The following is a 14,531-nucleotide window of genomic DNA, read 5'->3' as shown; positions in this document are numbered from 1 at the left end:
TGGCCCTTAGCTGCTCTACTGTGTTGATTTTCTGTGAATAAAGAGGGTAGGTATCAGTAGGTGTTTTACAGAACAACAGCTTTTATGAAGTTTTGGAACCAGTCAGGAGTGCTTTTTTAAATGTTAGCTTACTCTCAAACTGGTGAAAGAAGAATACTGTAGAAGTGGGTGTCAGAGCTCACTTGATTCAGCCAATTATTTTTATGCAGTTGCCAAAATACATACAGAAGGATTTTCTCCCAGGTATTACATTTAAGTATTTACTTACTCATATTGATCTAGACTGTTGGACTTCTTTCCTGTTACATAGTTGCTTGGAATATATCCTTTGCTTCTAGAAATGACCCAAAGAAACCCATGCTTAGAAAACACATATTATAACAATGTCAGAGTAATAAACTTGTATTTATTTATAAATTCCACAGTCATGTATCTAGCCCACACAGGGTATTCAAAGCAATGCACATGATAATAAAGAACGAAATATATATGCTTGCTTTCAACATACGTATTAGTGCTACTAACATTTTTCTTAATCAGTGCTCATTCTCATTATAAATCAAGAAATTAATGCGAACTCTTATTCCCAGCATCTTTTAAAATATATTCTTTATAGCACGTTGAAGGTACATCAATCAAATTCTGGATCAATCTATTTAATCTTCATGATAAACACAGAAGGCAGCATGTTGAATAGAGCACTTATTGCACATATTACACTTTTGCTAAAGGAACTGGTACATGCTCAAGGTCTGGTTGCTAACACAAAAGCCCTAAATAACTCAGGACCAAGTCATCTGAAAGACCACCTGTCCCTTTATAGATGCTTAAATCATCTGGGGAAATTCTACTTGTGGTACCACACTCTGCTGAATATGATAGGATAGTTACCTGAAAGCAGGTATTTTCTACTATGAAATGCCCTTCCCTCTGCCTGTTAAGTTGTTTCAGATATATTGGAAATACATCTCTTTTTCTCCAGGATTTCCCTGACCCATGTGATCAGACTCTGTTTTATGTGTCTGAATTCCTGCTTTTATACTACTGTTCACTGTTTATGTTGTATTTTTATTTTAACAGTATTATTTCTAAGTTTTACATCACTTAGGAGATTTTTAAATATTAACCAGTAGATAAATGGAAACCATGGACACATACGCCCCTTCCTCCAGAGACATTTTTAGTCGTATCTGGAGACGCCGTCCCCTGACATTTGTACCATAAAGGTAAAGGTAAAGGGACCCCTGACCATTAGGTCCAGTCATGATCGAATAAAGCGCTCATCTTGCTTTATTGGCAGAGGAAGCCGGCGTACAGCTTCCGGGTCATGTGGCCAGCATGACTAAACCGCTTCTGGCGAACCAGAGCAGCGCACAGAAACGCCGTTTACCTTCCCACCGGAGCGGTACCTATTTATCTACTTGCACTTTGACGTGCTTTCAAATTGCTAGGTTGGCAGGAGGAGGGACCAAGCAACGGGAGCTCACCATGTCACAGGGATTTGAACCGCCGACCTTCTGATCAGCAAGTCCTAGGCTCTGTAGATTAACCCACAGCACTACCCGTGTCCCTATTTGTGCCATAGTTGTTTATTTAAAAAATATAGTTTGTTTGTTTTAAAAAGTTTCTGTGCTTCCAGAAGCTTCAGGCCAATGCCTTACGAAGATATACAATCTCTAACTATCATTCTAGAGAGCAGGCAAAGTGGTGAGAACAGCAGTTATAGATCATTATCACTTTATCAGGCACTGAAGGGAAACTACAGGAAGAAGAGCAGAAGATCTTCCCTCTCTCTTGCATGTGAATTGCAAGCAAGGAGCGGGGTGAAGGAAGCTCCTTTCTGCATCATGTGATAGAAGTCTTCTTTGTGCCAGCGCATCAGCAAACATGAATCCATTCTTAGGTGGTGGCTGCCTTCAGGCAAGTTCCTGGAATGCATGCATGCAAATGTGTACCCAGGCATGCTGGCACACAACCTTTGGAGGGGTGCTGGCTCTTGAGCGAAAAAAGGTTGGACACCCATTCACCAACAATTAAAATGTTAGTAATGATCATCATAATGTAGTTACATCTATTGGAATCATTGTACAATCCATTTCTGGCTGTATTAAAAAGCTGAAATAATGGTCACATTCCTTTGTTGTTGTTATGTCGTTTAGTCGTGCCCGACTCTTCATGACCCCATGGACCAGAGCATGCCAGGCACTCCTGTCTTCCACTGCCTCCCGCAGTTTGGTCAAACTCATGCTGGTAGCTTCAAGAACACTGTCCAACCATCTCGTCCTCTGTCGTCCCCTTCTCCTTGTGCCCTCTATCTTTCCCAACATCAGGGTCTTTTCCAGGGAGTCTTCTCTTCTCATGATGTGGCCAAAGTATTGGAGCCTCAGCTTCAGGATCTGTCCTTCCAGTGAGCACTCAGGGCTGATTTCCTTAAGAATGGATAGGTTTGATCTTCTTGCAGTCTATGGGACTCTCAAGAGTCTCCTCCAGCACCATAATTCCAAAGCATCCATTCTTCGGTGATCAGCCTTCTTTATGGTCCAGCTCTCACTTCCATATATCACTACTGGGAAAACCATAGCTTTAACTATAGGGACCTTTGTTGGCAAGGTGAAGTCTCTGCTTTTTAAGATTCCTTACCCGTATTTATCTCTTGCTTTCCACCAGTGAATGTCATTTTTTTCAAGGATGGTATATTCTTGACCTCTTTCCAATCTCAAGTCATGAGGTTCCGTGGGCTGGAAGTCATACATGGCTACTACTATTTCTTCCTCTTCCTCCTCTTCTTCCTGGGGAACAGGGGGTGGGGGCCTTCTCTGAAAATGAAACAAGGTATTAGAACTATTTTCACTTAAAGATTCTAATGGTTATATTTAATTGTTATAGGTCTGGGGGGAGGGCTAAATGCCTGGGTTTAATAAATGTCAGACTTTAATTGGAACTGGTATGTTAAAACAAGATGTCAGACCCTTCTGTCTTAAGACAGATCAGTGGGTCTTGTGTGAGACCAACTTCAAAGCCCTTGGAATTAGCATAAGTAAAAACTAATTAAGTCAGGCAGACATCTTAAATGGATACACCTCTTAATCCTAGAAAATTAACACGAGTTAAGTGTTAATTAAGTCACAACCAATTTCCTTGGGAGGAAACCTTGTAGGGGGAGCAAGCCATTAAGACAACAGAAGGTTAGCACAACTGTGTTACAAAAGACCTGGGCTTAGGCTAGCAAGTTTAGAACAAGTAGGATGTAGGGGGGGTTGGGGGGGAGGCAAGCTGCTGGATGTGGGTGTTTGGTTGCTAAGAATTGGCTTGCGAGTTTTGAAGGAAGAGACAAAAACCTGTTTGCACAGATCTAGCATAAGCATATGCCTGTGAATACTAGCATTTGTATGAAAATACAGCATACTGATCTCAGTAGAATATTTAAGCATAGCATATGGTACAGCACATGACAGTCGGGGTATAATGATATGTTGCCTCAGCAGTTACATGTTTCCAAACATGTGTTTGCTGAATCCATTAGGAGTTGGAGCTTTTACTCAGACCCCCATTGGATTTGGATTACCAATTATAGGATTACCTATATTACAACCTGAAATATATAGTTCCAATTATAATAGTACAGAACTGAATGTAAGTTAAAAGCATAAGACAACCCCTGCTGAATCAGACCAAAGACCCATAAAATCAGTGAACAGCCAGGTGCCAATAGGAAGCTCAAGCAGTACCTGAGCACAACAACACTTTTTTACTTGTGATCCACAGCAACTCAAAGATAAACTACCTCTGATACTGCTGGTAATACAGCCATCAGACTAGCAACCATTAACTCCTATCAGCTATAGCTGCTTAGTGCTCTGAATTCTCTCCTTACCTTACTTTTATCCGGCATTGATGGAGGCAAAGTCTTCATACCTAAAACAAACCATAGAAATCACAGAGTCTGAATTTAGAGGTATCTGTTAAAGGCTCAAGTATGTAACATCAAGATTTTTGAAAGATCAGAATGGTTGTACTTCCCCATATCATATCATGCTGCTGATTGATTAACCATTAGAAATGGTTATGGATTAACCAACACAGATGAAAGCGAGCCACAGGATTTCACGCATTCTCCCCCCCCCCCACTTCTGATGTGCAAATTTTCCACACTGGGTCTAACCCATTAAGTTAATTTGGCATCAACATTAACCATCACTGTGGTTCAAAGCAGAATCTGAAAATGTGTATGGTGACACTGTATGGTGTAGTGTGCTGAACATACTGTCAGAAGAATTGTAGAATTGTAGAGTTGAAAGGGACTCCAAGGTCCCCGAGACCCCTGGGTATAGGATGGTATATAAATTCAATTAATAATAATAATAATAATAATAATAATAACCACCACAGGCAGAAGCATTTAAACAGGAATAGGAACCTTTATGGAGGTGGCAGCAATCCCCCTGGTTATAGTATGAGTCTAAGTAGGTCCATAAATAGGGACCTACTTAAGGTCAACAGGGATGACCTTAAGGTAGATTGGGATCTGCTGACATATCTCTGGGTGATTTGCACAAGACTGGCAAGACTGGCAATTATTAAACACAAGGGTTGCCAAAGCTGCATCCTTATGCATGGCCACAAAGTCTACGAACCTTGCTGCTCACAACTGCTTTCATCAGAGGTTCCGTGTACGACGCCATGGACCCAGCACGAGTTGCATGCATGTGACATTATGCGTACACATTGCGCACACATCATCGGGAGGAGGCTGAGCGCAGAGCCCAGTGAAGCCCAGTTTCAGTGGTGGCAGGGGGCTCCTCCTCTCTCGTCTTCAGGAGAAGCCAGCCACTGAAGCCATTCTGCTCTTGGCTCTGCGCTCAGCCTCTTCTGTCCCTTCAACAGATGTGAGGGAAGAAGTAGTAGTAGAAGAAGAAGAAGAGGAAGAGGAGGGGGGGGGAGTTTGGATTTGATATCCCGCTTTATCACTACCCTAAGGAGTCTCAAAGCGGCTAACAATCTCCTTTTCCCTTCCTCCCCCACAACAAACACTATGTGAGGTGAGTGAGGCTGAGACTTCAGAGAATTGTGACTGGCCCAAGGTCACCCAGCAGCTGCATGTGGAGCAGCAGGAAATCAAACCCGGTTCACCAGATTACAAGTCCACCACTCTTAACCACTACACCACATGCTATAGGGCGAATACACCTCAGCCTCATAGAGTTGGTCTCTTGGCTTTCATTATAAGCTAGCAAGGATCATTACCATCTACCTGCCTCCAAAAGTACGTTGTGGGACATGCTTCCCATTTCCTCGTTCATTTTTTGAAAGTTCATATTGGAACCAGAGCAGCTGAATATAAAGAGAAATAACTGAGAGGAGAGGAAGGGGAGCAATCTGGGAGGCTGCGGGGAGGGAAACCGAACAGATGGGATAAATAAAAATAAAATAAAATTGTCCAGTAGCACCTTAGAGACCAATTAAGTTTGTTCTGGGTATAAGCTTTCGTGTGCATGCACACTTCTTCAGATACACACAGGTGGGGTTAGATTCCAACACAACTGCAGCAACTAAAAAGCTTCCCCACTACTACATTAAATTGCTGAAGAAGAACGCTTGGCCTGGTGAGCTTGGTTCTGATACGGATCAAAAAGTCTTGGGCTGAAAATGTGCTCAGAGCTTTTGACTCTTAATTCTTAGTGTATGTCTACCTACCTGAGCCACTAGTTTGCAACCTAGGTCCAGTTGGTGTACTTTAGGGTTCTGGGATATAAGGGTGCAGATTGTACAAGCCTGAAGTCTGGCTACCCTGGTACAATGAATACAAGCACTTACCGTTTTCAAAGAGGTTATATTTTTCACATCCAGGCGCTAATTTTTCTGTTTGTCTGCAGCACTGGTAGATTCCATCTGTCCAGAATTTAGGGTGGTACTTAACCATTATATTATTGTTGTTTTTTATTTCTACAAAAAAGTAAAATGCCAACATTTCAGACCAAAATGCCAATGTTCTGTTAGTAATTTAATCTTCTAGCTTCAGAACTGTTAATAGTTTAGCCTAAGGGAACCATCCTTATTGACACATCTCCACTCTTCAGAGATTAAGTACACCTGAACATGAAAAACGCCACCGAAATATAAAACATCTATGCAAACAGGCATTATTCAGACATTATTAAAAGTCAAATGATCTACCATATCATTAACGACCAAATCATCTATGGTAAAATGAAGTTTTGGGCTTTGCTCTGAGTACTTCCTTATTTTGAGACACATTTGTGTGGGATAAAGTTCTATTTATTTTTTTGGCTTTGCTGATCTCATAATCCAAAACATAGTAGATAAAGTGGGGATTCTGCACAGTCAAAGACCTTAAATTAGGCCTCAACCTCTACTTGAAATTTATACTGAGTTTACATCAACTAAACTATCACAGTTTCTCCCAATGGATTCTGGGAATTACAATTTAGTGAGGCACTGAGAGTCCTCCATTAGAGATTCCTACTTCCTTACGGGCCCACACACAGGCCCTTACAGGCCTATTCTTAGGATGGAATTAGATGTTACTTAGTACCATAGCACTGGGAGTCCTATTTTGGCCCCATAACATAAACATGGGGCAAGGACTGCTAGGGGAACTACAAGAGAAAAAAATCAATGGATAGAGGTGCTTAATCCCTTGTCCACTGATTCTCTCCTGCAAATACCTTTCAGCTTTAAAAAGAATTCGCTGGGACAGTCTTCAAGATCATAAGAAGACCATAAGACGACTGCAGGGAAAATGTTTGCCCTTGAAGAAGGCATTTGCTGGTAGACGCAGGAAGGGTTAAGCAGCTTGTTATCTCCTGCATGTACCATGCTCCAACATTAGCATTAACCAGAAGGGAAGTGTTTAAGGAAGATGCATTTGATGGTATCTAGATCTATTCTTAGGGTTCCCAAGAAGAGGGAAATAAGTGTTGAAGATGTTGAAATATTATTTCTTATGAAGACATGACTTGTACAAGTAGTTATGATCCCCTTCTCACTGTTCTACCCCGCATAGTTTTCAACTCGCTTCTCCTCCCTCCCACCAAGAAATATATCACTAGACGCAAATTGCTATTTTCTGTTTTTAAATAATGGTGGCTGGGGATGCATCAGTATGTACAGTATGCACATGCGAGAAAGTTCTTTTCGATCAGGGTTCTTTCCTTCTCTCCACTCATATGCAAATGTCATAAACAGCTGCAGTTACCTTCTTTCAAGTTCCTTACCCACTGATCTCTACTGTATGCAGTGGGAGCAAAAATATAAAGTGTGCTGTTTTCATACACAACCTGGAAAGGACGAAGAAGAGAAAAGTTAAGATAAGAGTGGCAATATTGGCTGTGCTATATTGACTACTATACAGCTCGTATCTCCTCAATAAGTGCAAAATTGGTGCTTGGGATCCGTAACAGACTGGACCAGTAAACTAACGCTCAATTCTGTCAAGATGAAGGTACTGTTTCTGATTGTCTCATTCATCTGCCAAGATAGGTGGTGTTCATCCAAGTTGATGGCCATCACTACATCTTCTGGGAGACAATTCCATAGTTAAACAAAGTGTTGTGTGAAGTACTTCTTTGTGTCTGTCCTGAATCTTCCAATACACTGCTTCAATGAGTGACCCAAACATCTCTCAACCTTCTCCTTGCTCACTTTCCCCCTTGAACTCACAAACAGGAAATGTTGTGTTTTTCCTTATAGGGGAGTAGTCCCACCTCCTTGATCATTTGGTTTTCCTTTTCTGAACCTTTCCCAGCTCTGCATATCCTTACTGAGGCAAGGTGTACACAGTATTCAAATCTTTGGTTGCACCATAGATATGTATGATGCTATTGTGACACTGATATACTGTATTTTTCGCTCCATAAGACACACTTTTCCCCTCCTAAAAAGGGGAAATGTGTGTGCGTATTATGGAGCGAATGCAGGCTGCGCAGCTATCGCTGAAGCCAGGAGAGCAAGAGGGATCGGTGCGCACCCTCTTGCTCTCCTGGAGCTGTAGTCCAAACATCTAGACTAGACTGAATAAGTTTGTTTTGTAGTTATTTATGGAGTTGACTGCGTTTTCAACCCTAGAAACTTACCTGAAATGGGTATTTATTTTGACAGGGAATAACTAAAGCATCATTCTTCACGATTTCCACACACTTGATTTTGGAAATGTCAACTGATCCTTTTCGGTACTTTTTCTGCAACATGTCAAACAAATATGTAATGAGGTCACATTTTTTAAATGCATGAGATTACAGTACAAATTTCAGAGATATTGCAAAATTCAATTTTATGGACTATGCCAGAAGAGGGCACAGCACAATTCTTGTTCAAGTGAAACTTAACAACACATTGCTTAATGGCTTTGACATTCCTGAAGGTGGAGCACAAATGCATCATAATTACTGATAGCAGTCAACGACTGCAGAAGACACAGTAAAAAACCCTCATAGGGTTAAATTTCTTACTCAGATTATTGAAGTCATTTCTTTGTGCAATTTTCATTACTAGGAGTGTTCTTGAAAGTGACTCCCATAAATGAATTTATAGTGATTCATTCTTCAGAGACTGACACAAGTATGTCAAGAAGATTTCTGCATACCAGTGTCTGATCCACAACTAGCCATGTGTCTTAAACTTTCATTAGTCAATATTTTAAGCAACAATATTATTTGCTGTCTAATCATATTAACTAAGTTTAAGTTAAGATTGTTGCTATCGTGCAAGCGGGATTCAATCACATGCCAGAAAATTAAGGTTGCATAATTCAAGTGGGCATGGCAAATTAGCCCAACAAATATTTCCCCCCCCAAAATGTATTTTTTTGCAGTAAGGAAAGTGAGGGGGAAATATGGCCCAAAGTGTGGAATAACAATGGTTTGGTTCAGTGTCATAGAACTTCCTCACAAATTATTTAGTTTGCACGGTTTGACTGTTTTTGTTTCTTTTTGAAAAATTCAATTAAGAAACTATTAATAAAAAACTAGACCGAATCTTCAGTAAATAGCGGACATAGTATAACTATGGAACAAATTTTGTACAAGTACAGGATGACTGTTTCTTTTGCAGGTCTTCTGGAAGTGGTCCAGTTATGAAGATGGAAAGCATCCCTCAAAACATGTGTAAATTTATATGGTCATAAAGGACCAAAACCAGAGGAAAGGGAAAATAAAAGCTGTTGGTGCACATGTTAACACCCAATTCACAACAAAGAATGGAGCAGTACACAAAATATTTCCACACAATAGTTGGTGGCAATAAATATGCACCTTTTTTCGATTTACTATATACACTTTACATGGCTTTAACGCGTTGCTCCCGGATATTTCATTTCACCCTTTTAAAAATCCGTTGCACATCTAGCAAGAATTTTAAAGAGATAAACGGCTGCAAATAAAGTCCTCCTGCAAGCAATGCTCTGAAATCTTATGAACCATTTAAAGTCTGTTGTACAACTCCTACTCTATGTGGGAATAGCTGTTTATCTGTTGGCTGGTGGGGAGTGAGGGTTGTAGCCTGGTGCAGCTGTTGTTGGGGGAAAATTCTGGCTTCAGCATGGCCAGAGAAGGGCAGAACCTCCTTCTCTGCCAGCTGTGCTGGCTGCTGGGGTTCCTCCGTGGTTGCGGCCAATTACAGGCAAGCTTTGGGGCACAATTTAGACAATGGACCAGAAGGAAAACTTCTTCCCTCTGGTTGACTCCCTGGCTATAACAGCCAGCCACACCCAGCCCTCAGCCTCAGTCAATGACGCATTGCATTACTTTGCAGTACGATTCCTGTGTGGGAATGTACACCCAGCAAACATTTGTTTGAAGTGACAAAACTTTCTCCCTGTTTAGAAAGGCTGTTCTCTTTCCACTCTGCTACACTACAGCATTGTCGTTGAAAAGTCTCTTTGAAAATATTCGTAAACTGCATCTGTCGCATGCTCAATCAAGAAAATCCAAATAAAACCGTTTAGGAGCAACGCAAGGCCGAAAAGCAAAAAGTGTGAACTCAGTGTTCTCGCTTCACTGGTCAGAATCAGGAAGTCTGTCAGGATGCATGAATCTAGATAAAGCTAAAAATACGCATGAGAAACACAGCCTACAGTTCTTAAAAATGAATAAAACACCTCAAGTTGCACACATATCAGCATCAGCAAACTTTATGGAAAATGTCAAGGAACAACTCTGCATGTTAGCATTATTTTAGATTGTTTTACTACAGGTTTCCCCCCCCCTGACAAGTAGTTTGGGGTCCAGTCAATCTCACTCCAATGAAAATAACGTGCTTTCTTCCCTTATATGAGCACATATATGGCTATGAGGACCCATTTTTCAACACAAGGGACCTGTGACCCTTTTGAGATATCGCTGGGCTCCAACAGCCATTAGCCCCAACCAGCATAGCCAACTGTCAGGGAAAATGGGAACTGTAGCCCAGCAAATTCTGGTGCACTATAGATTTCCCAATCTCTGCTTTAAAACACACACGTGGCAGTGGAGTGGGGAAGAGAAAGCTTGCTATTGTTAATGGATGCTTTTATATTGGACAGCAGTATTCTGGGTAAACTTTGTGTTGATTTGTCTGCTGAGAAGCCTGTACAGTCTGCTGATGACTCTGGGGTGAGATCCAAGACACATTCAAGAAGCACATCCCAGGAGAAGCCTAACGCACACCTGGACAGCTACATATTGAAGATGGTGGACGAAAAAATATTTCAGGCAAGCTGATCTCACGAAGAATCAGCGATTTTATCCTGCTGATGAACTCCAAAGGAGTCCCAGGATATTTTACAGGGATAATTATATTAACGAACAGAAACAGAGTAAAATTTGTACAGCATAGGTGCTGCCACTCATTGTCAAGCCACCCACAATGTTCTCAAGAAAGCAAAGAAGATTAATTCCTCACCATGTAGTATTTCCAATATGGCATCCGATATACAATAAGTTACATGCTATTATTTGAGTTGGAGGAGGAACCCACCCTATTCAATTTCCTTTTTTTAAAAAAATAATATTTTTTATTAATTTTCATCAAGAAAAATACATATCACACCACATTACAACTTTAACAAATTTTCTCATTTTTGGACTTCCTTCAGCCTCTCTGACAATCATCCAAATTAAACTTTTTAATTACACATTTCCTAAATTTGCTATTGCCTTTTAACATACCCTTCCACACCTGTTTTTCTTTCTTACAATATTTCTTAGGTTTTTACAGAGCTTCTTTAAATGCCACTAACGTTATTTCATTATCACTTATACATTCCCAATACTCCACTAGCTTTCCCCAGTCCTCAATAAACTTTTGATCTCGTAGATATCTGATCTTCCCTGTCAGTTTATCAAGTTCTGCATAGTCCATCAGCTTCATTCTCCACTCCTCCAATGTTGGTACCTGTTCCTGTTTCCATTTCTGGGCCAGTAATATTCTTGCCGCTGTTACTGCATATTGGAAAAGTTTACAATCCTTTCTATTTATTTCATTTCCTATAATTCCTCAAAGAAAGGCCTCTGGTTTCTTAACAAATGTATATTTCAACATTTTCTTCAATTCATTATATATCAATTCCCAGAAGCTCTTCACTTTCTTACATTCCCACCACATATGGTAAAAAGTGCCATCCTTTTCTTTACATTTCCAACATTTCTTACATGTTTTATACATTTTTGCAAGTTTTACCGGTGTAATATACCATCTCACCCTATTCAATTTCCAAAGCAGATTCACCTGATTCAATTCAGGTGAATTATGACCCACACAAGATCAATGGACCACTTCAGAATGAGCAAACAGACTGGCAGCAACTTTTCTTAGTTTTATTACAGATGCTGGATGACCATCCATTGTTAACCTGACAGCTTGTTAATAATCACAGTGGGTTGGTTGATGCTTCCTTTGTTGGGGTTATCAAATGAAGCTTTTTAATGACTGGCAATGCACCTTCAACGTGTGTGTGCCGGGGTTGAAGGTGGAGAAAATCATTTTATTTTAATTTGAGTAGATATAAAAGGCTCAGTTCAGACAAGGCTCTCTGCTATCTGAAAGAGTTGCAAGTCTCTGTTTACACGATCTACACTCATCAATCCTTATTAGCACACAAGAGGAAGGGATTGAAAGAATATGTTTCTGATTTTGAACTAACTACAGATTCCGTGCCACTGGATCTTGGAAAACTGTGGCTTATTTAAATAGCAGTTTATTTCAATACTGGTTTGAGACCAACAAAGGCTAAAGCTTAGTTTCGCTAGGAACTGTGGTGAGTTTAAAACCATAAACTTCTAGTTTCTTTCTCTGGTGCATTAAAACGGAGGATTGGGAAGGAAAAGAGCATGAACTCAACCTTCACCACGGTGGCCAGAAGGCAAGCGTGAAGGCAACCCAAAGGAAAACCAATTCAGAATGCCTATTTTAAAATGGCTTTTAGCTCAGGTTTCAGAGTACTCACTGGGGAGGAAAGTCCTATGAATTACCGTATTTTTTGCTCTATAAGACTCACTTTTTCCCTCCTAAAAAGTAAGGAGAAATGTGTGTGCGTCTTATGGAGCGAATGCAGGCTGCCCAGCTATCCCAGAAGCCAGAACAGCAAGAGGGATCGCTGCTTTCGCTGCGCAGCGATCCCTCTTGTTGTTCTGGCTTCTGAGATTCCGAATATTTTTTTCTTGTTTTCCTCCTCCAAAAACTAGGTGCGTCTTATGGTCTGGTGCGTCTTATAGGGCGGAAAATACGGTAGTTCCTTCTTGCCACCCTGTGGCAGAAATTAACTCAGGTGTCTCAGTGGTGAACGTTCACCTACACCCTCTAGCAGTAGAAATTATTCTTAGGCACTGATGGGCTAAGCAACAACTGCCTCTTGTATCCAGACCTTTTCTTATAAAAATGGTTCTGATCTTCTATCGGGTGCCCCATTTGGTATGGATATTGTGGATTGCAACACCTATATGTTGTTGGTATAAGAATTTTGGTTGCTGTGGTTTAGAGAACCCAACCCACTACCCGTGTTTCCTCCTTATAATCACTTCCGCATGCGCTGTTCCTGGCGATCCTGGGATCTCTTGACTGGTTGTTTAAGGCCGGTCTGATTGAGCTTTGCTTCCTCTTGTTAACCCCGCTGGACCTCCAGTTATTTCCAGGCCCTGGGATCGCTGGAGGACTGGTGGCTCCTCTTGGCAAATTGCCTGGCGTGCGCAGGATCACCAATCCTTCCTCACTCCCAGAATCCGGGCAACCAAATATCCCTTCATGCGTCGCCATCTGTTGTAAACAAAATCTGCCCTTCTTCCCTTATGGGGTATCCAAAAGCCCATATAGAGTCCTTACATGGGTTCCCTATTGGTAGGAGAAAATAACAGAGGCCAACCAGAGAATATTGAGAAGCAAAGCAGCTAGTAAGCCTGATCTTTATTGATCTGTTGCAACAGGGTGCTCCCCTCACCTGCAGGAAAGGAGGAGGACCTAGAACAACGGTGTGCCTGCCCTTATATAGACATTTTAAATTCCCTGCCTTGGAGCTCAAGACCACCCCTCCATACATCACAGAAGGGGTGTAACCCAAGACCACCCCCCACAAACATCATACCTACATCACAGAAAAGGCGGTCTACAACAGAAATTTGAGTATTGTTGTTTTTCCTGTCTAGCAGGTTTTCTGATAATGCCTTATCTGATTGCCTCTCCTGGTAGTCCGCCCATTCCTTTGAAATGGTGATCACCCACTTCCTGAGATAATGGGAAAGTTCCCCCACCCCCTCCCTCCTTGCAGAGAAAACATTTGGTCAGTTTGGGAGTTAAAATGGTTTCAGGGAGTCAAAATGGTTTCAGGAAGGTCTTCCTGTGCTGCTCCAGACATTGGTATATTTATGAACATTTATTATATATATATGACCTTAAAATTCTGCTGCTTCCTGGTTAAGTGACTCTAACAGTTAGTGCTAAGGTGAGGCAAGCTAGCTTTGTTGTTTTCCATTCTGTACAGTACAGTGGTACCTCGTTTCTTGAACTTAATCCATTCCAGGAGTCCGTTCGACTCCCAAAACCATTCAAAAACCAAGGCGCGGCTTCCAATTGGCTGCAAGAACTTTCTGCACTCAAGCAGAAGCCGTGTCGGATGTTCGGCTTCCAAAAACATTTGCAAACCGCAACACTTCTAGGTTTGTGGCATTTGGGAGCCGATTTGTTTGACAACTAAGCCGTTCGAGAACCAAGGTACAGCTGTACTTAAATTCTCAACTGTATTTTTACACTATTAGCCTTTTTCTTAATTGTCTTCTTATGGGTACTATGTTCCTATGCCTATAATCTCCATAGGAAATTGCTTCGTTTATCTTGGTGTGGCTTCTTAAATAAATCTAGCTCTAAATTGGTACTTGACTGGTACAATGCTACCAAGTAATTTGTGGGCTTGGAGCTCAGAAGGCTTGTCTGTTTGGCTGTTGTTTTCATGAATCCCATGGATTTCCAGAAACACAATATTCTCCTGGCTCAGGTTGGGAAGCAAGCGGGTGGGGGCAGCGCAACAGCTCTACCTTGCAAGGTTGTTT

The 14,531-nt window shown here is 41.2% G+C and overlaps 1 protein-coding gene across 6 annotated transcripts in view; it reads right to left on the bottom strand.

Moving 5' to 3' along the window:
- Positions 1–14,531, bottom strand: part of TEC (tec protein tyrosine kinase) — a 74,189-nt gene that overhangs the window by 13,289 nt on the left and 46,369 nt on the right. For all 6 annotated transcript variants that reach the window (XM_081875760.1, XM_081875759.1, XM_081875755.1 and 3 more), the window contains 6 exons: positions 8,094–8,198; positions 7,217–7,298; positions 5,815–5,943; positions 3,875–3,915; positions 2,641–2,816; positions 269–334 (listed from right to left, as the gene is read on the bottom strand). In XM_081875760.1, coding sequence (XP_081731886.1) covers positions 269–334; positions 2,641–2,816; positions 3,875–3,915; positions 5,815–5,943; positions 7,217–7,298; positions 8,094–8,198 — 599 coding nt within the window. The remainder of the gene's footprint in view (positions 1–268; positions 335–2,640; positions 2,817–3,874; positions 3,916–5,814; positions 5,944–7,216; positions 7,299–8,093; positions 8,199–14,531) is intronic.

Source organism: Podarcis erhardii, assembly GCF_964252035.2.
Source record: "Podarcis erhardii genome assembly, chromosome: 9".
Taxonomy (NCBI): domain Eukaryota; kingdom Metazoa; phylum Chordata; class Lepidosauria; order Squamata; family Lacertidae; genus Podarcis; species Podarcis erhardii.
The sequence above is the reverse complement of the archived record's forward strand: the minus strand, read 5'-3'. Positions and strand labels throughout refer to the sequence as shown.